Source organism: Erinaceus europaeus, chromosome 7, assembly GCF_950295315.1.
Source record: "Erinaceus europaeus chromosome 7, mEriEur2.1, whole genome shotgun sequence".
Lineage (NCBI taxonomy): Eukaryota > Metazoa > Chordata > Mammalia > Eulipotyphla > Erinaceidae > Erinaceus > Erinaceus europaeus.
Window position 1 is genome coordinate 67,520,574 of NC_080168.1, and position 22,180 is coordinate 67,542,753.

The 22,180-nt window shown below is 42.5% G+C and overlaps 1 protein-coding gene across 5 annotated transcripts in view; it reads left to right on the plus strand.

Moving 5' to 3' along the window:
• REDIC1 (regulator of DNA class I crossover intermediates 1) overlaps nt 1-22,180 on the plus strand; it is a 49,059-nt gene that overhangs the window by 20,322 nt on the left and 6,557 nt on the right. Inside the window, exons 3-11 of one of the 5 annotated variants that reach the window (XR_009550727.1) lie at nt 1,803-1,941; nt 3,838-3,970; nt 4,570-4,618; nt 10,940-11,058; nt 14,042-14,535; nt 17,486-17,555; nt 19,838-19,913; nt 20,506-20,566; nt 22,100-22,172. Coding sequence is in view for 3 of the 5 variants with exons in the window: in XM_060194670.1 (XP_060050653.1) it covers nt 1,803-1,941; nt 3,838-3,970; nt 4,570-4,618; nt 10,940-11,058; nt 14,042-14,535; nt 17,486-17,555; nt 20,506-20,566; nt 22,100-22,172 (1,138 nt within the window). In the remaining 2 variants the exon portion in view is untranslated. Of the gene's footprint in view, nt 1-1,802; nt 1,942-3,837; nt 3,971-4,569; nt 4,619-10,939; nt 11,059-14,041; nt 14,536-17,485; nt 17,556-19,837; nt 19,914-20,505; nt 20,567-22,099; nt 22,173-22,180 lie in introns of those variants that run through there. The other 4 variants (XR_009550728.1, XM_060194670.1, XM_060194671.1 and 1 more) reach the window with 4 other exon arrangements.

The following is a 22,180-nucleotide window of genomic DNA, read 5'->3' on the forward strand; positions in this document are numbered from 1 at the left end:
ACCAGGCCTATAAACCATGTGGAGTGAGTTTCCCTGTCAAAGGAAGGTCTGTCTGTGATATAGATCCTAGTAACTTCTGCTCTCTGAAGTCTCATGCACCACTTGCTTCTTCCCTTTATTGGGTTGGAGTGCAAGAAAGACACCTCTCCCCAGTGGGGTATTCTTGGACTAGGCAAGTAGTAGTACAGGGAAAGGAGAGACCAGTTTAATCATTTACATGTGGAAAATGTGCACGACTCCAAACTCTGAAGTACAGTGGGGCAGATGTGGGATATTTCTCTTATGCTGAGGGGGCTGAGGTATCCGGGGGGGGGGGGGCTTCCCATGACAAGGAGGGGGTGACCTTATTGTTAGGAATTTCACAGAGAAGATCTGCTTAGAGAGAAACCCACACCTTCCAAACTGTTCTTGTAGGTCATGAGAGTGACAGTGATGGCTTTGTCATTAGAAAAGGGCAAAAAGGGGAGTCAGGCAGTAGCACAGTGGGTTAAGCACACGTGGCGCAAAGCTCAAGGACCAGCCTAAGGATCCCGGTTCGAGCCCCCGGCTCCCCACCTGCAGGGGAGTCGCTTCACAGGTGATGAAGCAGGTCTGCAGGTGTCTGTCTTTCTCTCCTCTTCTCTGTCTTCTCCTCCTCTCTCCATTTCTCTCTGTCCTATCAAACAACAACGACAACTTCAATAACAACAACAATAATAACTACAACAATAAAAACAAGGGCAACAAAAAGGGAATAAGTAAATATTTTTTTAAAATAGTAAATATTTAAAAAATCATTAAAAAGGGCAAAAGGCCAGGACAGGGACGAGAGCTCCTCAGCCCCTGGGCCTTCCTGCTCCTTTGGAAAGTCACCCGCATTCCTGAGTCCCAGCTCTGCCCTCTGCTGACCTTGGATCTTCAGAGCACAGTGACACTGGTTGCAGAGGTCCTGCTCTGGGCACAACACACCTCTGACTCTTTGGAGAGACCTGTATCTTACTGTCTTCATTGATCTCTGTTGGTATTCACATACTCCCTTCTGCTCTCTTCAGTGACACCTTCCCTTTGCTGGATCCTGTTCCTCCAGCCCCACCCTCTGTTCCCTTCCACGGGCAGGCAGCTCTGGCTGATGTCAGCAGGGAGCTGGGTGCTGTTCAGCCCAGAGGCCTCCCTTGTCTCCTTGGCCATCTTCAAGTTTCCTTCCTTTCTGACTGCTTTCTTCAATGCTGTTTTCATGTTAATATTAGATTATTTTCTCCAAGCTTCCTAATTCCCTTTAATCATCATCTGTCATGTACGCCTTGACTGGAAATTCAGCCTAATCTTCTCAGGCACGTCAGTAACATACCTTTGCTCTTTCTCACAACAGAGAGGAGAAGCTATCCAGAAGACTGGCAAGTGAGACACCAGTGTCTTACACACAGTAGCCCGGGACAAGGTCTTCTCTACTCCCCTGTAGGCAGTCTTGTCCTGTTCTTCCCTGTTCCTAGAGCCTCGTGTTCGCATCTTCTCGTTTATCTGCCTTAGGAATCATTTCCTGTAAAGTGCTTCCTGCTCAGTGCTCCAGTCCTCTGCCTAGGGACCTTACCAAACCTTTGCTCATAGGAGTGTGTGCCATCACAAGGCCAAGTACCCTCAGACAGAACCTTAACTCCACGACACCACTGGTCAACCAGCATTGACTTAGTAATCTTCTCAAGGGGCGCTGAATGGCAAAATCAAATAGCAAATCAGTTTTGTAGCATCACTGCTTTTTCACTACTGCTAATGATTCTTCTTGAGACTATGTAAGTGCTATAATTATTTTTATTTTATTGTTTTAGGAATATTTTGAAAAGAAAAAGCTAAGGTCAAAAATGAAGTTGCTGGGAGTTTCATCTCCTGTGGTAAATGCCACGGCCAGTTTAGACCTTCTTAACTTATACATGGTAAATCAGATATCTTGCAAGAAGAAAATACCTGGTAAGTCTTCTCAGTAATACTTTGCTTGGACCATAGATATTGTCACAATATTTAGTTCTCCAATTTTGTAACTTTGGAACTCAATGTATGTAGAGAGTAAATTCATTTTAAAACTTATTTGTACTCTTAAGTTAGAAGCTTAATTTTTGCTTAGAATCTTTTGTTGCTTAGCCCATATATTTTTATTTTGGATTTGAGTGTTCTGCAGTTAATTTCTCTAAGGTGTGGGTAAGCTCTTTCTACTGTAACTCCAGTTTGAACAGCCTTCTGTTGAGGTAGATACTTCACAGTGCTTAAATAAGGAGCAGAGAATAAGTGTCTATTAGCTTACAATGTACAGGAAATTTGAAAACAAGTGGAAAAAAACTGTTTCAGTGATTAGCTTTCTATTTTCCAATTGAGGTATCCCTCAGGGGCTAATTATAATGATTCAGTATTTGAAAATAAAATTCATATTTTTGTACTTTTATTCTTCAAGTAAATAAAAAACTTAACCAGAGCATTTCCTATTTCAAAGGAAATTGTGTCTGTACTTAATTTTTAAATTGAGAGCTTAAGAAATAAGATAGTGTTTGGTGTATTGCATCAAAGTAAAAGACTCGGATGTGAGGGCGATCTGGCTGCGACATCTGTCACCTGTCATTGATCGCCAGGGTTGATTCAGCTGATCTGGCTGGCTATGGTGAGCATTGGAATGCACTTTCGTGGCTTATTAGAGAACCACTTGATCAGTACATGCTAATCCATCATTGGCTCTTAGCCACATTGAGTTGAAGGGCTTAGAGCTGGAGATGTAGCAGCTCATGAGGAAGGAGGCTCCTGCCAGGGGTGTGCTCCCCCCATGCAGGGAAAAGGTGCTGCTCCATCTCCAAGGAGGCGCATGGGGGCCCTGAATGGACAGGCCTTGCTGTCTGTCTGAGTGGGAACTGTGTATCCCACTGTTTTTCCAGAGAAAGAGGTTTTTATGGGATCTAGGTCTCCTCGACCAGTCAGTACCAGTCCTCACTTCCTGGCTTACTTGTTTTTGACTTACACCAGCTCTCTGATAAGTTAGTGTTGTGACGGGCGAGAACTTGGTCATGGAAGATGAGAGGTCAGCTCCAGCTTCAGCCTTGTTCCCTCAGACATTGGACGTTGTGCCAGTGTCTTGGTCTATACATTTGCTCTTCATGGTGCTCCCCATGCCATAGTTCATTTCCTCTGTGTTTCACAGCGCAGGGTGAAGTTCACTACAGATAGGCAGTTCAGATGTAGTAAAGTATCATAAATGGTGGAAGGTGACACTAAACGGAAGGTGCTTGGCAAGCCTGCTCCCGGCAGAGTACATCATGCCTGAAATACTGCTTACTGACAAATCTGCTTAGTGACTGGGTTTTGGCAGTGGAACCTTGTGCTAGCGAGAGCTGCCTACATTGGCATGTGTGAGAAGAGCATTTTCCAGGAAAGGGGACGGCTGAAAAGACCAGGCAGTGATCTGCTCTGTAAGGAAACACAGGCTTTGGCACCTGGGAGGCTTCAAAATACTGTGTGTGCGCGCGTGCATGTGTGTGTGTGCGTGTGCGTGTGTGTGATAATCAGCTGCATTAAGGGACGTGTTGTCATAGGGATACGGGGGAGACAGAGGATGCTGCACCCTACCTGGCATGATCTGCGGGCCAGGGAAGTCTTGGAGGGAGAAAAAAGTGGAACTGAGTTAGTAGATCCCTCTCCAGAGGAGTATGTGAGATGATGAAAAAGATGCTTGAAGTCTTTCTGGTAACTGTTAGTACTGTGGTGACCTTCTAGCACATCTAGGACAGGGAGTTTTAGTACATTTACAAGATGTTTAATGAATATGGTTATCAGATAATGCCCAGAAAAGATGTTCTTATTTTAGATTTACACTTTTTCTTGTAGAAACTATGAGGAAACCAGTCCATGTGAATATGAACAGAGATATCAAAATGCCTGTAAGAAAGCAGCATTTAGAACTTCCAGTGTCGCCTCCCTGCACACCATCTAACATCTGCATCGATGATATAGAGAACAAGTAGGTTCTTATAGGTTATAGATTAAGTGCTATTAAAGTGGGCCATTAGGAGTCTCAGAGACAGCTTACCTGGTAAAACACACACTTGGCCCTGTGTGAGAACCTGACGTGACCACCATGCAAAGGGACACTTGAGAGCACTGCTGTGTTGTCTGTCTTCTCTCCTCTTCTCCCTCTTTTTGTCTCTCACACTCTACCTGGGGGGGGGGGGGAAGTTCTCTAGGAGGGTGGAGTCTTGCAGGAAAGAAGTGTTGACAGAGAAAAAGGTTCTCTGTCACTCCATCCATTCATTGGGAATCTATAAAGGGCTTGCTCTGCTAGCTTTCATTCTTGTTTAACTGTGAATAGAATTATTAAACTGTTATGATTTTAGTAAATGATGAAATGTATGAGCAGTTTGACTTTTCTGCTCATAAAACTTTGTCTCTAGTAATTATATACCTCTTATAAAAACCAGTACTATTAGGGCCCAGAGTGTTTTACTAGTCCTATGTCTTGTTTTACTAGTTCTATATCTCTGTATTTTTGCAGAACAAGATGAAGTTTGAAAAATGTAGCTCATTTATCATCACTTATTTTTTGCATTTTCTTTTGATCAGTATATGCTCTCAGAGATTGGGCAGCAAGAAAGAACATCGCCCGGTTCAGGTGAGATTTATGAAATATCTGTGAGCTGCTCTCTGCAGCCCTAGTGATCATGTTCAGTGCCTCACGCGTACACTGTGCTGCTGAGGCGGCTCCCCAAAACATAGTGCACTGTACTGTTATGGGAGGGGCAGAGACAGCAGAACCCCAGAGTTCATGGACTGCCAGGGATCCTGGTTTTGTCTCCACTGCTGCCTGATGCTCATGTCCTTCCGGGAAATGAACCAAGGTGTCACTCTTGCATGGTGGGTGTTCTATCCCCAACCTACTCCCCTGACAAGTTATTTCAACAGTTGTCACATGTACCAAATGATGCAAGGTTTTCAAATATTGGGAAACAGTAGTTGACCTTTAAATTTTTTAGGTTTTTGATGTAGGGGATCTCTACTTTAAGAATATTCTGATTGACAAAAACTAGTAAAGTCATGGGCCCCTTGGAATATACCTAAAATAGACCTAATAGCTTTTTCCAAAACGGAGACCCAAATCTTCATCTGCAATATTCCAGCCTTTAAGTTTATGATTAGTCAACAATTTGTTTGTCTTTATGTGTTAACTTTTTTTCAGCCACCAGGTTCTAGATGCTGTCATGATGCCAACCTGACTTCCCTGGGCAGACAACCCCACCAGTATGTCCTGGAACCCTGCTTCCCCAGAGCTCTGCCCCACTAGAGAAAGAGAGAGACGGGCTGGGAGTATGGATCAATCTGCCAACGTCCATGTTCAATGGGGAAGTAATTACGAAAGCCAGACTTTCCACTTTCTGTACCCCAAAATGACCCTGGGTCCATACTCCCAGAGGGTTAAAAATAGGAAAGCTATCAGGGTAGGGGATGAGAGACAGAGTTCTGGCAGTGGGAATTGTGTGGAGTTGTACCCCTCTTATCCTACAGTTTTGTCAGTGTTTCCTTTTTATAAATTAAAAAAAAAAAGAATATCCCAATTGGGGGCTAAGTGGTTGTATACCTGGTCGAGCGTATGTGTTAACCACATGTAAGGACTTGAGTCTAGGCCCCCAGCTCCTATCTGCAGGGGGAAAACTTCTTGAGCAGAAGAGCAGTGTTGCAGGTGTTTCTCTTTCCTCCTCCTCCTCACCCCCTTTTGTTTTTTTTAATAAAATGGAAATATTGACAAGACTACAATATAAGAGGGGTGCATTTCCACACAATTCCCACCCACAGAGCTCCATATCCAATCCCCTCCCTTGATTTCTTCCCTATTCTTTATCCCTCTGGGAGCATGGACCCAGGGTCATTATGGGGTACAGAAGGTGGAAGGTCTGGCTTTTGTAATTGCTTCTCCGCTGAACATGGGTGTTGGCAGGTGGATCCATACTCCCAGCCTTTCTCTCTTTCCCTAGTGGGGCAGGGACCTGTGGAGGCAGGGTTCCAAGACACATGGTGGGGTCCTCTGCCCAAGAAAGTCGGGTTGGCATCATGGTAGCATCTGGAACCTGGTGGCTTAAAAATAGTTAAGATATAAAGCAGAACAAATTGTTGACTAGTCATGAACCTATCACAGATTAATATTTGGTGTCTCCATTTTGAAAAAAGCTAGTAGGTCTGTTTTAGGTATATTCCAGAGGGTCTATGACTTTACTAATTTTTTCCTTCACTTGACATTTATTATGCAGATGGACCTAGGTTATTGTCTGGGGCAATGGTATCATAGTTGGAAAAAGGACTAGAAAGCTGGATCTGGCAAGAGAATAGCTCCCAAATATATTTATTATTGGATAGAGTCAGAGAGAAATTGAGAGTGGAGGGGGAGATAGAGAGGAAGAGAGACAGAGATACTTGCAGCCCTGCTTCACCACTCATGAAGATTTCCCCTTGTAGCTGGGAACCAGGGGCTTGAACTCAGGTCCTTGTGCACTGTCATATATGTGTTTAATCAGATGCACCACCACCTGTCCCCCTTCTTTATGTATGTCAGAAAAGAATAAAAGAAAAAGAAATGGCTACCAAGAACAATGGAGTCATGTACACATCAGGCCCCATCAGTAACCATGCTGGCAATAAATGAATGAATGAATATAAACCCTCAAGTCTCATGTGAAAGTACTAATTGGTTGCTGTAGCAGGGCTGGGGAACGTCTGGCTAGTGAAATCATTTGGTCTGTCCCTGCCAGGGGCAGGTCTTGAAATTGAGTAAGTCTAGAAACTCTTTTCATAACAGCATTCAGTGCTAATTTTCAAGTTGATGCTTTTATATGATCAGCCAGTGATGTGTGATAAATCTCCAAATGACCCTTTTAAGAAAAAAGACTCCCCCACTCCTGGCTTACAGGAGTGCTGAACCCTTTTTTTTTTAAATTTTTTTTTTGACAATTCTCCTGAATAGTTCTGCTCTCCTGGTACTTTACCTGCAATCCCTGACTTTTAAACTTCTGTTTTCACTTTCTTCTTTTCTAGTTTACGTATATTTGAAATTCAAATGATTCTGTTTTCTTCCCAATAGTTTTCTCAATACATGTACTCACACAAAAAATATAAACCTCAGCTCAACAGAGTAGAAAACTTCAGTGTTACTCTGCCATCTTTCTTAGCAGAACTGTCTTCTGACAGACATATTACGGAACAAAACTTCATTTCTAGACTAGCACCTAGTCCTTCAAAAGTTGCATATGAAAGTAATCAGAAAGAACAGGTACCTTGAATTCTTAGTTCTTAACCATTTTATAAGAACATTTTTATGACATACTCTCCCTCCTCATTTTATAGGTATTTAAAAAATTGTAAATACTGCTTGTGAATTACTGTAACTAATGTCAAATTAAGTAATATTCAAGACATTAGGTGTAATAACACTTCTCAAGTAAAAAATTTAATATCTGCACTGTAAAATTTTATGACTGGATAAGCCTTTAAAATTGTTTGAACTTGTTTCTTTGGAAAACTACTAATAATGAAGTTGACAGTACTTCAGTTTGCTACTTACTGGTTGTCTTAGTTAACAGTGGTTATGTAACTAGAATACAGTGTTAAGCAGGGGTGATTAAACCAATGAAACAGAAGGGGTCTTAAAAGCAGATTTTAGAAGCATACCAACATTTCCCCTTCTTTTTAACTAATGGCCATAGTATCAGGAGTGTGGGGTGAACAGAAACCTATATCATACAGGCATTTTCAAAAGAACTGGCAGAAGACATGGAGGAACAAGTAAGAGAGCAGCAAGAACCAGTGTGATGCCAAGGGGAGGCCTGAGGGGGCATTTCCTGCCTCAAAGGGCAGTGCCTATCAAGTGAAAGGCATTTCTTGCCTCTGGGGGCATCTCATGCCTCAAAGGGCATTTCCTGCCTCTGTGGGCATCTCTTGCCTGTGAGGGTGTTTCATGCCTCAAAGGGCGTTTCCTACCTCTATGGGAAGAAGGCTCTTCCCACAGGCGAGGGGGCGTGTCCTATAGAGTCCCAAGGCTCTGGCTGCAAAGTCCATGCACTGCTGTGATCAGTCTTTGAGAAACCCAGCAGCGTAAAGGGAAACTGCTGTAAAGTTGTGTAATGTGTCCAAGAGGTATGCTAGTAAGTTCAATAGAAGTGTCAGTCTAAAGCAGATGACCATGGATGAAATGCCAGGGGATGAAATGCTGCACGTCTGTCTCGATGGGGAAGGTCAACCACTGTAATTCCACTTTTCTGTCGTGAGTGAGCTTTGGAGTCTGTGAATCAGTTTCTTCAGGTCGTGCCAGGTCACATCATTGGTTTCGGGGGGGCTGCTGTAGTCATGCCATCTTGTGGGAAATGTCAGAGAACAGAGGTCCAAATGGATTTCCGGGGGTTCCATTTGAGCAAATGTTTTTTCATGTGAAGATGACAGCTGTAATTCACTTACTTGTGAAACAGAACTTTTTAAGGTTGTTTAAACAGCATAAGCTCAATAGAAGAACTATGGTTAGAAGCCTCAAGCATGAGAATCATTAGCATAACCATTATGCTATCTACCCCACCCATATTTATACAGTTTTCAGGATTAAACATTTCACATTTATGCCAAGACGTAAAAAAAATCAAAAGAGAAAAAAACAATTTTTGGATTGTTTCAGGATGTCTCTAGAAATCATGGCTGTGTCCAGCTTTTTTTTTTTTTGTAAAGTCAATGTCATACAAAAATTTAGTCATTAAAATGACTCTCTTATGAAACACAACTGAAAGCAGACAGCAAATTTAAGATATTCAGAGAGAACAATGGGGGGATTCAAGAGAAAGCCGTAGGCAGCTTTTGCTTCTTTTACCTTGAACCAGATTATCCAGATCTCACCATGTAGCATCATGAGCCCCCGGAGGGCGTCCTACTCCAAAAATCTCTTTGAAATTCCATGTAGGGTGCTTCTGACAGTTCCTGCTGGATTGCTGCGGGCACCCAATTTTAAGAACGTCTTCCCATTGAAGAAAGGATCGAATGAGGAGGGTAGAACTAACCACGTGTCTCCATTTTGGGGGACTGCCAGGTTACTGGAGAATGCTTTTCAAGTTAGAGTAGTCCTTCTCCGCAGGAAACATGGGAGAGGAAGTCCAGAGAGTCCCAGGAGAAATCTCCGCGCATATCCAAAGTTCTACGATCATGGTAATAAGGAACCAAAGTTCCTGGTCAGGGAACCAAAGTGTAGCCCAGAGCAAAATGTTCCAGAGACAGAGAAACTGTCTCATGAAGAAGAAGTAGAGGCTTTGGGAAACCTCTTCATAAGTAGAAAGGCAGCCCATGGCGGATGGGTAGCCAAGTTTACTTATCTGGGGGATGGGCAGGTTAGGTCCCACGTTGGTGCTGGTCCGTATTCGGACACCATTATGTCGGACTAGTTTCGCAGGCAGGAAAGAGAGACGACCAGGGACTCATGGCTGAGTGGTACGCACTTCAGTCTTTATTCATGTGGAACACAACACAATCTAAGCTATCTCTAATCACAGTCTTGTCCTTCTATATCCTGAAGCGGAAGAGTCTGGTCCGAAGAGGATGTACATAAGATGGGGGAGTGGGGAGAAGGAAAAAGTGTGCAAAACAGTGAGGATTAAACCAATGACCTGGAGGCAGGGTAGTGCTTAGTTAACAGTGGTTATGTATATAGAATACAGTGTTAAGCAGGGGGGATTAAACCAATGAAACAGAAGGGGTCTTAGAAGCAGAATTTAGAAGCATACCAACAGGGGGGTGTCTCCTTTTTTGTAGCTAGCTAGTAGGCATAGTTTATATTCCAAAGGGCCTATGGCTATACTGGGTTTTTTTTTCCCCCCCTGAGCCTAAAATCTGATATCCAGGTGGATCCAAGTTATTGTCTGGGGAGATGATGCCATGGCTGGAAAAAGGACCAGAAAGCTGGATCAGGGAAGAGAGTAGCTCCCAAATATGGGAAAGGTGTATAAATATTGTTGACTGTAAACCCCATCAATTTGATGTGATCTGGGGCCAGCTTGTGAGTAGTGGCAGCTTAGTAAGTTGAGTTTGGGAAGTGTCTTGTAGGTAGCAGTGTATACTGTTACCCATTAGTTGGTTAAAGCATGGCTTGTGGTGGCTTCATTATTTTTTGAAAAGTTTATTAGTGATTTACAGTATTAAAATACAATAAGGGTATAGCTCCACACTGCTCCCATCACCAATTTTGTACCCCAACCTGAAAGGATAACCACCATAGTTGCCTCAAGGTATCAGAGTAGTTCTCCACACTCTTACATGGAAGGTGACTTGTTATGTGCCTTTCACTTGTACACGTGACATGAAGATGCAGAGATGCTGTTCAGTCACTGTATTTTTCACCTTATCTGTTGAGTTGTGTCTGTGCCACTTGGAGGGGTGTCATCTTACATCTCTGGTGCAGTTTCGGGCTGAGAGGTGAGATGAATTGTCAAACTATTTTTAGCTCTTCCTTACTTTCAGTTATTTTTAAAAAGACTATCAATATGTCTTCTTGTTCCCTCCATTTTTTCTATTTCTGTCTGTTTTTATACTTCTTATTTCTATGTCTCATGAATTATAAGTAAGATATACTACAAATAGAAGTTATTATTCCTGAGAAATTATTGTTGTGGTGCCTGTCACAATAACAAGTGATGGCCTCTCCCATTCTCTAAATTAGTGATTGGAAAAAGTGAGATAAGTAGCTATTTTCCAGAGATGTGCCTAGTTTGCCAGAGAAATTTAACTTTGATATGCCCAAGGTCACAGATAAGGGTTGACTTTTACTTCTTTAACCATCTGTGTGTATTGTGTGTGTATGTGTGTGTGTGAGAGAGAGAGACAGAGAAGGATAGAGAGAGAATGAGTGTGTGTTTGAATAGAAAATAACTTAAGAGTATGTGCAAGTCCCATTTTGGCAATTTCTTTTCTTTTTCAGTCCTTTAATGTTAATTATCCTCATTCATCGGCTCCCAAATTAAATGAAAATCAAGATGCTCTCAGGCCACCCTATCCAGCATCAGCACAATTTGGAACATTCTTCAAACGGCTGAACAGGTAAGCAACGTTGTAGGAGGAAATAAAGTTGCTACATCATGTTTTGAGTTACTAATTTGATTTTATGGACACGGGTGTTTTTAGAATTGTAATCAGACCTTAGTAACAGTCCTAGATAAAAAAACACTAGAAATAAAATGTAATATATAATTAATTGTAAGCACTTATTTTCCAATGTATACACTATTTTCAGCTGAGGTTTGCATCATTTTGATAGTGTCTTTTCCATACCATAAATATGTTGATTGTTTTTCATATTTGTGATAGTGGCTGTGTGCCTCACTTTTTTCCCTTTTTCTTTTTTGGTTGTTGAGCCATGGCCTTTGTACCAGCATGCTTCCACCCCTGCCAGTGGACTCTTCCCTTCTTCCCTTTTAAGTTGCAGGTGGAGGCAGAGAGAAGGGGAGATACTGCAGCACTGGGCCACCATTCATGCAGCTTCCCTGATGTTGTGCATGGTGCTCCCATGTGGTGTCAACGGCTTAAGCCCAGGTACTTGCACGTGGTTAAGTGTGCACACCCTGCAGGGTGGACTTTCCTGGCCACATGCCTCTCTGTCTACTGTCTATAAACCCTGCTTCACTGTAGAAATCTACTGAAATCTAAAAAGCAAGTTTGAATTACTCTGAAGAACTGTGTCCCTCTCCCCCATTTCAGTCATAGCACAACCGACATTCAGATAAAAGAGCCACAGGAGAAACTGGCCTTGATTCCTGCCTTTTCCTCAGCTCCCAGTATCCACTTCAGGACATAAAGTCAGTTCTGTAGTCCAATCCATGATCCACTCATGTTTTCCTTCAGCACACAGAACTCATTTGAGATGTGCAATTACAGGAGTGTTGACTTATACCCAGCAGAATAAGTGTGTGCATCACCTCGAGAGCTTTCTTCAGGATTGGGTGGTGGCACACCTGGTTCAGTGCACATGTGACAATACGCAAGGACTAGGGTTCAAGCCCCCAGTCCCCATTTTCAGGGGGAAAGCTTTGTGAGTGGTGAAGCAGGGCTGCAGGTGTTTCTCTCTCTCCCTCTCTACCCCCTATTCATCTCAATTTCTGGATGCTTCTATCCAATAAATAAAGACAAAAAAATTTTTTTAAAAAAAGCTTTCTTAAGGCACTTTGGTTACCCCTCCTTTGACCATTTCCCACCCAAGGCAGTGAGACCTCCTTCTTTGGGCCCCTCAACAGTAGTAATTCTGCCTGTTCATAAGCATGAACTGTTTCTCCTATTTAATCTAGTCTTTTGCTTGCTGTGGCATCAAAATTCAGCCTGAGATGCAGTGGTGCTGTGAGCACATGCTGGAGTTAGACACACACCCCCAGGCCTCACCTACCCTAACACTTCACAAGCAATGCACCCCCCCCCAACACCCAGCAGTATGTTCTGTATCTGTGAGGTTTTTTTCCCCCGACTCAGTCCTTCTGAATAAACCTGTCTTGAACAGCACATATCTCCGAGGCCTCTCCATGTGGCATTCCTCCCCATTTTTCTGCTATCAAATTCAGATGCCGCCTGCCAGATTTCTCAAGTGCCTTGCTGTAGATTCTACTTTGACTATGACATAGCACTGAAAACTTGCTGTTTCTTTCCTTTAGGCTTCTAGACACTTCCATGTGGGCGGTAACTGCATTATATAGTTTCTGGTGCCCACATTTCACAGTGAGTTTTCTGGGTCCAGATGCTAAAAACATCTTTGAGAAATCATGGTTTACAGTTCAAATGTGTTTTCTAACTTAGAAAGTGCTTCCATTTTGAGTAGTCGGCATGTTCTGATATTCATCATATATACTGCTAAACATGGTTCAATGTGACAGAGAGGCATTATTTTACTTGAGGCAGCAGGAAGAGCCATGTGGGGAAGTAGTGTAGGGCCCTGAGCACACTGACTCTCTCCCCATTCTCACATGGCACACTCACATGGCACACTGATTCTCTCCCCATTCTCACATGGCACACTGCTCTCTCCCCATTCTCACATGGCACAGTGCCTGGAGCACAGCAGCTGTGCCTGGCCACTAAATATTCAGTGAGTGACAAAAATAAAACTGAAATCAGTCAGCGGTCTACCAGTCTGTTTCTTTCTAAATTTCTATGGTAAAAATATTTACCAAGAATCTCTGGAAGAAGCTGGTCTATCTTAGATCTGTAAGCCATCAGTGAGGATAAAAGCATCTTAGACTATAATTATTTCCAGTGGTAGCTTTTCTCTATGAGTTGGACAGAACCTAAATTATGACTTCTGCATTAGGAGAAATTTATATAGTCTATCTAGTCAGACCCTTTTGTTTCTCTTACCTCCCACACATAAGAAAATGCTTCTACATTCTCCCATGGAAGTTTCAGAGTGGATGGTTGTGTTAGGCTGAGAATACTGTTGTAATGTCTCATAACTACTTGACTGATTTTTTACTCTTTTATGGGGTTGATGTTCTGACACTGTGATAAGACTTCAGAATGCCCTTTTCTTCCTGTGTGGAGCAACAGTGTTATCAGAGGCTGAGGCATTCACTAAGCCCTGTTTCAGGGGACACCGTACGTTGGTTGTATTTTATTTTGTTAACATAACAGTAAGTTGAACCACGTGGTTTTTTTTGTTTGTTTGTTTGTTTTGTTTTTTTTAAACCAAAGCATGGCTCAGCTTTGGCTTACCACAGTGCCTGAGTTAAATCTGGGACCTCTGGTGGCTCTGTCATGGAAGGCCACTGTGTAGACCACTGTGCTATTTCCCTGGCCCATATGTAAGTGAGTCTGCATGTTGAACTACCAGACAAAGTACAGATAACTTGCATGCCTTGGTAACACAGAAGAAATGCATGTGAGATAAAATTCTACCCATGGCAATTATTTGTTTAAATATAAAAGGTTTATCTAGATAAACATTGATCAGTGCTCAGTAGACTCTATAATAATTTAACTCTAATGTGTCTTAATGAAGAAAAAAAAAACCCTGACTTTTCTCGCTGTCTTTTCCCTCCCAAAGTCCAGGAAGTAGGAGGTTCCATCCAGGGAGATCTGCTGGAGTTATGGGTGAAGACAGAGGAAGCCTGGGTGAGAAAGGACAGTCTGTCTTCCCTGCGGGAAACCAACCAGCCAGCTGTATCTGGGGAGAAAATAGGAACACAGTTTCAGATTTCCTTGAAGATGTGAACCAGCCAACCCCCAGTTTTCTGTCAGAGAACTGTGATTCTTTGACCCCTTCAAACCTGATCGATTTGTTAAACATAGATCAGCAGAGAATGGAGAAAGCCTTCAGCAGGTCTGGCCATGGTGGCCTGGGAGGTCCCTGTTTAGTCACAGCTGGCAGCATTCTTACTGGCCCAGTGTCTGCTTCCTGCACTTCTGCTTGTAGTAAAACGTGTGCAACATGGTGTCTGCCAAGCAAGAACTATCAGACAGAGTTCATCAGTAATGATGGGAGTCATTTCAGTGTACCATTTGAAGAGGGCTTTCGGCCAGTCAGTTCTGAAATAAAAGGTTGGTGTTATACATGGATAGTATAATCACCTATTGGTCTCAGTTTGTGTTTGGAAATATGAAATTGAAAATACTGTGACTTAGTGTTATATGCCTTTCTGGGCCAGTGATTTCCCTCTGTGTGAGTCATGCTACTTACCTTCAATTAAAAATAGCAGTGGGCTATCCTACATTTATTTCTTGTGATTTCTATTAGTAATTTAGCTAATAGTGATTTAATTTAATAGTAATTTTTATTAGTGATTTAATGGTTTACAAGACTATAAGATAATGGGTACAGCTATACACTACACCCACCACCAAAGTTCTGTCTCCCCCTTTCCCATAATTCTTACACAGTCTTACAGTTTGACTGCTCCTTTTTTTGGTAAGTTCATGTTTCCTTTTCGAAAGTATTTTATTTGTTGGATGGAGACAGAAATTGAGAGGGGAGGGTGACATAGAGAGAAAGAGGAGAAAGAGACCCCTGAAGCTCTCCTTCACCACCTATGATGCTTCCCCCATGCAGGTGGGGCTTGGGGGCTTGAACCCAGGTCCTCATTCATGGTAAAATGTGCGCTCAAATGGGTGTAGCACCACAAGTCCTCCAAGGTAATGTTTTATTGATCTATATCCCAGAAATGTGTGAAACCACCCTATAGTTTTCTGTCTTCCCAACTTAATTCACTTCCAGTTTCATTCATTTTTGCCCCAGAGGGCACAGTGTTATGTCTTTCAGTTGTAGATTAGCCCTCTTGGATATATATTCTGTAACTTCTTTATCCAGGCATCTTTGATGGGCACTTAGGCACTCCCGGCTTTGTGCATAACACACACGGTAAGCATATGGCCCTTAGGTGCATGTGCCTGTTCAGATTAGTCTTGTCTCTTCTTCTCCCCTCTGCTTTGGATGTTCTGGGCCCCTTTATCTACCCCAGCTGTTCATATGTGTGTGAATTTATCTCTTGGCTCTCTATTCTGTTAGTGTAAGTGTCCATTTTTTGTTCCAGCACCACACTGTCTAATTACTGTTGCTTTGTAGTATACTCAAGTCAGTGAGCATGATACCTCCATTTTTCTTTTTTTTTTTATTAGAAATGCTTTATTATTCATGCTTTTTTCTGGTTTCATGTGTATTTTTTGGTAATTTGGTTAATTTCTTTGAAAAATGTCACTTGAATTGTTATAGGGTTTGCATTGAATCTAAATATTGCTTTTGGTAGAGTGACATTTTAATACTATTTATTCTTTCAGCCCATGAACTAAAACCATTCCTCCATTTCTTTGTGTCACCAGATACTTCTTTTAAGAATGTTCTACTGCACCCCATGATGATCCTGGGTGCATACTTCCAGAGGGGAAAGAATAGGGAAGCTATCAAGGGAGGACATTGGATAGGGAGCTCTGGGGGTGGGCAATGTGTGGAAATGTACCCCTCTTTATCCTGTGGTCTTGTCAATGTTTCCATTTTATAAAAAAAAAAGTCCTATAATTTTTCTTAAATAGAAACAAGCAGGAAGAAAGAGATTATAGCATGGAAGCTTCCTTCAGTGTGATGGGGGCTATGCTTGAACCTGGGCTGTGCACAAGGCAAAGCAGTGCACTGTCCACCCCGTTTCTCATTGTGGAGGTCTGTCACTTTTTGTTGCATTTATTCCATCTCCCTGCCTCCCTCCTTCCTTCCATCCTTCCCTCCCTCCCTCCCTCCTTCTCCTCCCTCTCCCACTCCCGCTCCCCTCCCCCTCCTCCCCTTCTTCAGTTATAAACAGGACTGCTTCCTTCCTTATCCTTTCCTTTGACTCACTGTCTGTGTAGAGGAACACCAGGTCTGTGTTGATTGATTTTGTATCCTGCAACATTAGTACATTTAGAAGTGGTTTCTAGTAGGTGTCTGGGGAGTCTTGAGAATCATGTGAGGATAGTTGAACCCCTTCCTTTCCAGGTTAGATCCCTTTGACATCTCTTCCTTGCCTGGTTGCACTGGCACGGATTTGCAGGACTGTGTTGAGTGGTAGTAGGGAGAGTGGGCATTCTTGTCCAACTGCTGGTCTTAGGGGGAGACTTGTAGTTTTTCCCACTGAGTGTGGTATTTACTGTGGGTTTCTTATATGCATTTTGCTGTGTTGAAGAATTTTCCTGTTATTTTCTAGTCTCTTAAGGGTCTTTAACATATTAACATATTACCTTGGAGGATTGGGGTTGGTGCATCCATTTGAGTGCACACTTTTCCATGCACTAGGGACCTGGGTTCTAGCCCTCAACCTTCACCTGCAGGGGGGAAGCATCACAGGTGGTGAAGAGTTGCAGGCGTGTTTCCTTCCCCTTTCCTTTCCTTTCCCTTGCTATGTCCCCCTCCCTTCTCAATTTCTGTCTCCATCCAACAAATAAAATATTTTTGAAAAGGAAACATGAACTTATTAAAAAAAAAAGGAATCATTAAATTGTTAAGACTGTGCGAGAACTATGGGGAGGAGGGAGACACAGATTGGTGGATTTGGTGTATAACTGTATATATGGGTGTTGGATTTTGTCTTATGCCTTCTCAGTATCAATTGATATGACCATGTACTGTTTATCATTCTTTTTGTTGATATGATGAATCACACTAATTGACTGGCAGATATTGAGCCATCCTTCTTCCCTGGATCAAGAGGATGGATTCCTCTTGGTCTTAGTGGATTATTCTGTTATATGCTGTTGTTTTTTTCTTTTTTTACATGCTAAGATTTTGTTGAAGGTCTTTATATCAGTGTTCAAATAGTTCTATAGTTCTCTTTTCTGGTGGAGTCCTTTCCTCTCTGGGGACCACTGTGATGGCAGCCTCATAGGTTATGCTTGGGAGTGCGGTCCTTCCTTAATGTTATGGAAGAGTTTGAGAAAGATGCATGTCTTCTGAAAGTCTTAGATCCAAGTCTACATTTTGCATGTGTGTATAATACATGAAATTTAATGCATGCTTTTTTTCTTGAAGGAAAACCTAAAAATGACTCCCAAGAGAATGCAACCCAGAAAGGAGTTCAGAAATGCACAGTGGACCATAGGTAAATGCTGAGGTTTGAGGGCATGCATAAGGTCAGACTCACTAAGTTGGGTCTTGTTGAGAGGTTTCCTAGTTGAGTGTAGCAAACTCATACTTGCCAATGCACAACTCTCCCAGTCTGAGTCTTGGTGTGTAGTGAGACCTGGGGAAATTCACCTGAGTGTTCAAGAAAGGTGCATGCCACCAGACCATCTGGGATGCTAGTGATGTGATGAGCACTGTTCTCTTACTTGTACTGGCTTTTCATGGGGGTGTCTGTTAGCAAATATTCAGGACAAAGGGGCCACAGCTCAGATACTAGCCTTTCTAGCAATTTCAGAGAACCAGAGTTTGAGGCAGTTGAAAGCTATGGTTTCAGAATACTTCTACATTTCTTTGTATTGAGATTTATTCTGATCTTAGTAGTTGAGTCATGAACTAGAATATATTGTTATTCTGGAAGTACTTTTTTTTTGAAAATATTTAAAACATCTGTTTATGTCCTTTAATGCTATTTACATATAGCTGTGTCTTATAAAATGATGCCAACAGTTGCTTCTGTTCTCCTCGATCTAAGCTTATAGGTGATGTAATATTTCAAAGGGAAAGTCATTATTAGAGATGTATTAACAATTTGAACCCACTGTTAAAATTCAATCAGATTATCAATTTGAAGTCTTTTTTTTTTTTTTGCCTCCAGGGTTATTGCTGGGGCTCGGGTGCCTGCACCACAAATCCACTGCTCCTGGAAGCCATTTTTCCCCTTTTGTTGCCCTTGTTGTTTTATCATTGTTGTGGTTATTACTGTCATTGTTGGATAGGACAGAGAGAAATGGAGAGAGGAGGGGAGGCAGAGGGGGAGAGAAAGATAGACACCTGCAGACCTGCTTCACTGCCTGTGAGCAGGGGGCTCAAACTGGGATACTTAAGCTGGTCCCTGTGCTTTGCGCCATGTGTGTTTACATGCTGCGCGACCACCAGACTCCTCAATTTGAAGTCTTAAGTGCTTTGACTAAAGGAATATATACTCAGAACTATGATCTATGTATCAAAAAGTTTGAGGCATTCTGTCCATTTTTCCCCTCATATTAATTAGTGATTTGTGAGACTATTAGTTCATAAGAGTGTATATCAACCAGGATCCCTGCACCCATCCTTGCACTTTGTTCCATGTGCGCTTATCCCATTGTGCTACCACCTGGCCCCCCTGAACCACTATATTTTACCCAACATGAAAGTAAATTCCAAGTGGATTAAGTACTTGGGTGTTAGACCAGAAACTGCCAAATACTTAGAGGAAAATATTGGCAGAACTCTTCCATGTAAATTTTAAAGATATCTTTAATGAAATTAATCCAATGACAAAGACTAAAACAAAATTAAACCAATGGAACTACATCAAATTAAAAAGCTTCTGCATAGCAAAAGAAACCACCACCCAAAGAGACCTCCCACAAAATGGGAGAAGATCCTTTACATGCATGCCATACATCAGATAAGAGACTAATAACCAAAATATATAAAGAGCTCACCAAACTCAGCAACAAGAAAACAAATGATCCCATCCAAAAATGGGGAGAGGATATCAACAGAATATTCACCACAGAAGAGATCCAAAAGGCCAACAAACATCTGAAAAAATGTCCAAGTCATTGCTTGTCAGAGAAATGCAAATAAAAACAATAATGAGATACCACTTCACCCCTGTGAGAATGTCACATATCATAAAAGGCAGCAGCAACAAATGTTGTGGGGACAAAGGAGGCCCCTGCACTGCTGGTGGGAATGTCAATGGGCCCAACCTCTGTGGAGAGCAGTCTGGAGAACTCTCAGAAGGCTAGATGTGGACCTGCCCTATGACCCTATAATTTCTCTCCTGGGGATATATCCTAAGGACCCAACACACCCATCTAAAAAGATTTGTGTTTACCTATGTTCATAGCACAATTTTTCATTTCTTTATTTGGGGGTAAGAAAGAACCAGAGCATTTTTTTTGGTGCATGCTGTGCTAGAGATGGAGCTTGGGACCTCCTCCCAGGCCCCTCAGTCTGTAAAGAATGCAAGCCAGCCTATTAGAACTTGGGTTTTATTTAACTATTTACTTTTATGCAACAGTGGGAAATAAGCCTTGCACACAGGTACACAGGTTATAATACTGTTGAGAGGCCTCCCTGGGTCAAATTTTCCATTCTTTTATTTTGTTTTTACTTGTTTATTTTGTCTCCAGGCTTATCACTGGGGCTTGGTGCCAGCACTACTAATCCACTGCTCCTGGTGGACATCTTTTCCATTTTATTGGACAGGACAGAAAAACCAAGGGAGGAGGAGGAGATAGAGATACCTGCAGACCTGCTTTGTAGCTTGTGAAGCATCCCCTCTGTAAGTGGGGAGATGGGGCTAGAACCCTGGTCCTTGCTTGGATACTCATGCTTAGTACTATGTGTGCTTAGCCAGACGTGCCACCGCCGCTTGGCCCTCCATTCTTTGCTTTAGAGAGAAAGAAATAAGAAGATGAGAGGGAGACACTCAGCTTTGCTCTCATATCCAAGCCCCTTCGGTGATGTCCACAGTGCTTCCGCTAGTGCCAAGGCTCCAGCCCCAATGTGCTCTGCCAGGCTAGCAGTCTCCACGCCCCCCCCCCCCCCCCAGGCCTTGGATTCACTTTATAAAAGCGGTTTGGAATGTTGTACCCAAATTTTTCTACACATGAACATCACTTGAATATTTGAGTTTAAAACACAATATCATGTTTCACCCACACATCATAAGCTATCAGTAGAATGGAGCTTAGCAATTTGCTTTTATTGCATCCTTTTATTGCTACCAGGGTTCCAATGGGGAGGAATCTGTATTTTTTGCAAAGATTTCCTTCTAAGGATGGTCTGCAGTCAGTTTCAGGAGCCACAGTGTTGAACTGCAGTCTGAGAAGGATTGAAACCACCTCTAAAGCTGCCTTCTCTGTGACTCCCAGCAGGAGTGTTGCTGCAGATGAACCGCACCCCACGCTGCCTTGGCACTTTGCACTCAGAGAGGTAAGGCACCTCACACGTCATCTACTGAGTCAGTGAGGTCGGCTGTGTTCTTTCGTACATTTTCTGGCTTTGGAGAAATGAAAAGTTTAGACCTGGAAATAAAATTCAGACATTTCCAGAAAATTTAATTTGAGACATAGATTTGATAGATTTAAATTTCTCTTTTTGTTTTTAGATTTTTTTAGTTTTTATTTGATAGGATAGAGAAATTGAGAGAGAAGGGGGATAGAAAGGGGAAGAGAGAAAGAAAGAGACCTGCAGCCCTGCTTCACTGTTTGTGAAGCTTCCCCCCTGCAAGTGGGGAACTGGGGCTCAAACCAAGTCCTTGGACATGGGAATTCATGTGCTCAACCAGGTGAGCCACTGCCCAGCCCTATCATACTGGAGGTGGTCTCAGTGGTATGATGTCTTTCCCTCTCTATCTTCCTTTACCTGAGAAAAAAAAAAGTTGGCCTTCCTTTCTTCCTTTCCTTCCTTCTTTCCTTGAGAGAAGAAGAGGGGACAGGAGAGTAGATACCCGGTCCACTGCCAGGGAATTTCCCTCCTGCAAGTATGGTTCAGGAACTGGGACATGATTTGTCTGTGGTAACATGCAATCTGTGGGGAATGCCACCACTTGCCCCCCCCGCAAGTTTTTTTTATTTAATGTGCTGAAGACACATTGACATGATACTTGTGTGTTTTACCAAGAGCAGTCCACAGCCCAGTCATGTGGTGGTGCCCATGTTGAATCTGGGACCAGGGAGCCTGACAGAAAAAGCCTTTTGCAGAACCACTGTGCTGTCTTGCTTCCCCAGTCTGTTAGCTACCTTCAGATACGCTACGGATGTTTCAAAATAGTCAACATAGAGCATACTGTATTTCAAGCATTCATTTATTCATAACTAGATGTTAAAAAAGAAAAATTAATGGGGCCAGGCGGTGGCACACCCAGTGAAGCTCTAGTACTAAGTGCAAGGACCTGTGCAAGGATCTGGTTTGAGCCCCTTACTCTCCACCTGCAGGTGAGATGCTTCATAAGCAATGAAGCAGGTCTGCAGGTGTATATCTTTTTCTTCTCCATCTCTATCTCCCCTCCTCTCAATTTCTCTCTGTCCAGTCAAATAAAATGGGGAAAATGGCCACCAGGAGCAGTGGGTTTGTAGTGCTTGCACTGAGCCCCAGAGATAGCCCTGGAGGCAAAAAAAAAAAAAAAAAAGAAAAAGAAAAAGAAAAAGTTAACCTTCTTTGTGTTCTTGGAAATTATAAAGCACTCCAAACTTAGAAAAATGAAAACAAAGTAAAAATCAGTGAAACCTCCCCCCCCCCAGTGGTGTGTTTTACAGAAACATTATTCCTCAAGGAGTTTTTGTTAGAGTACTTGAAGATAAACTATTTTATATCTATTTTGTTAATTGCAGGCAATTTTTTTCCTTCTGGTTGTAAAGTCACCACTGTAGTAGTTTGAAGGTTGAGAGCTATCTCAGTGAGAGTAGCAGGATGCAGAAGTGAGTCTCTGTGTGCACCACCAGTCAGACTGTGCGTTTCTTCTAGGTTGTGATGGGAGGAGCAGGAGCATGTGTTGCAGAGGACGGGCCAGCATCTCAGAAAATCTTTCAGGATAACTGTAAAGTG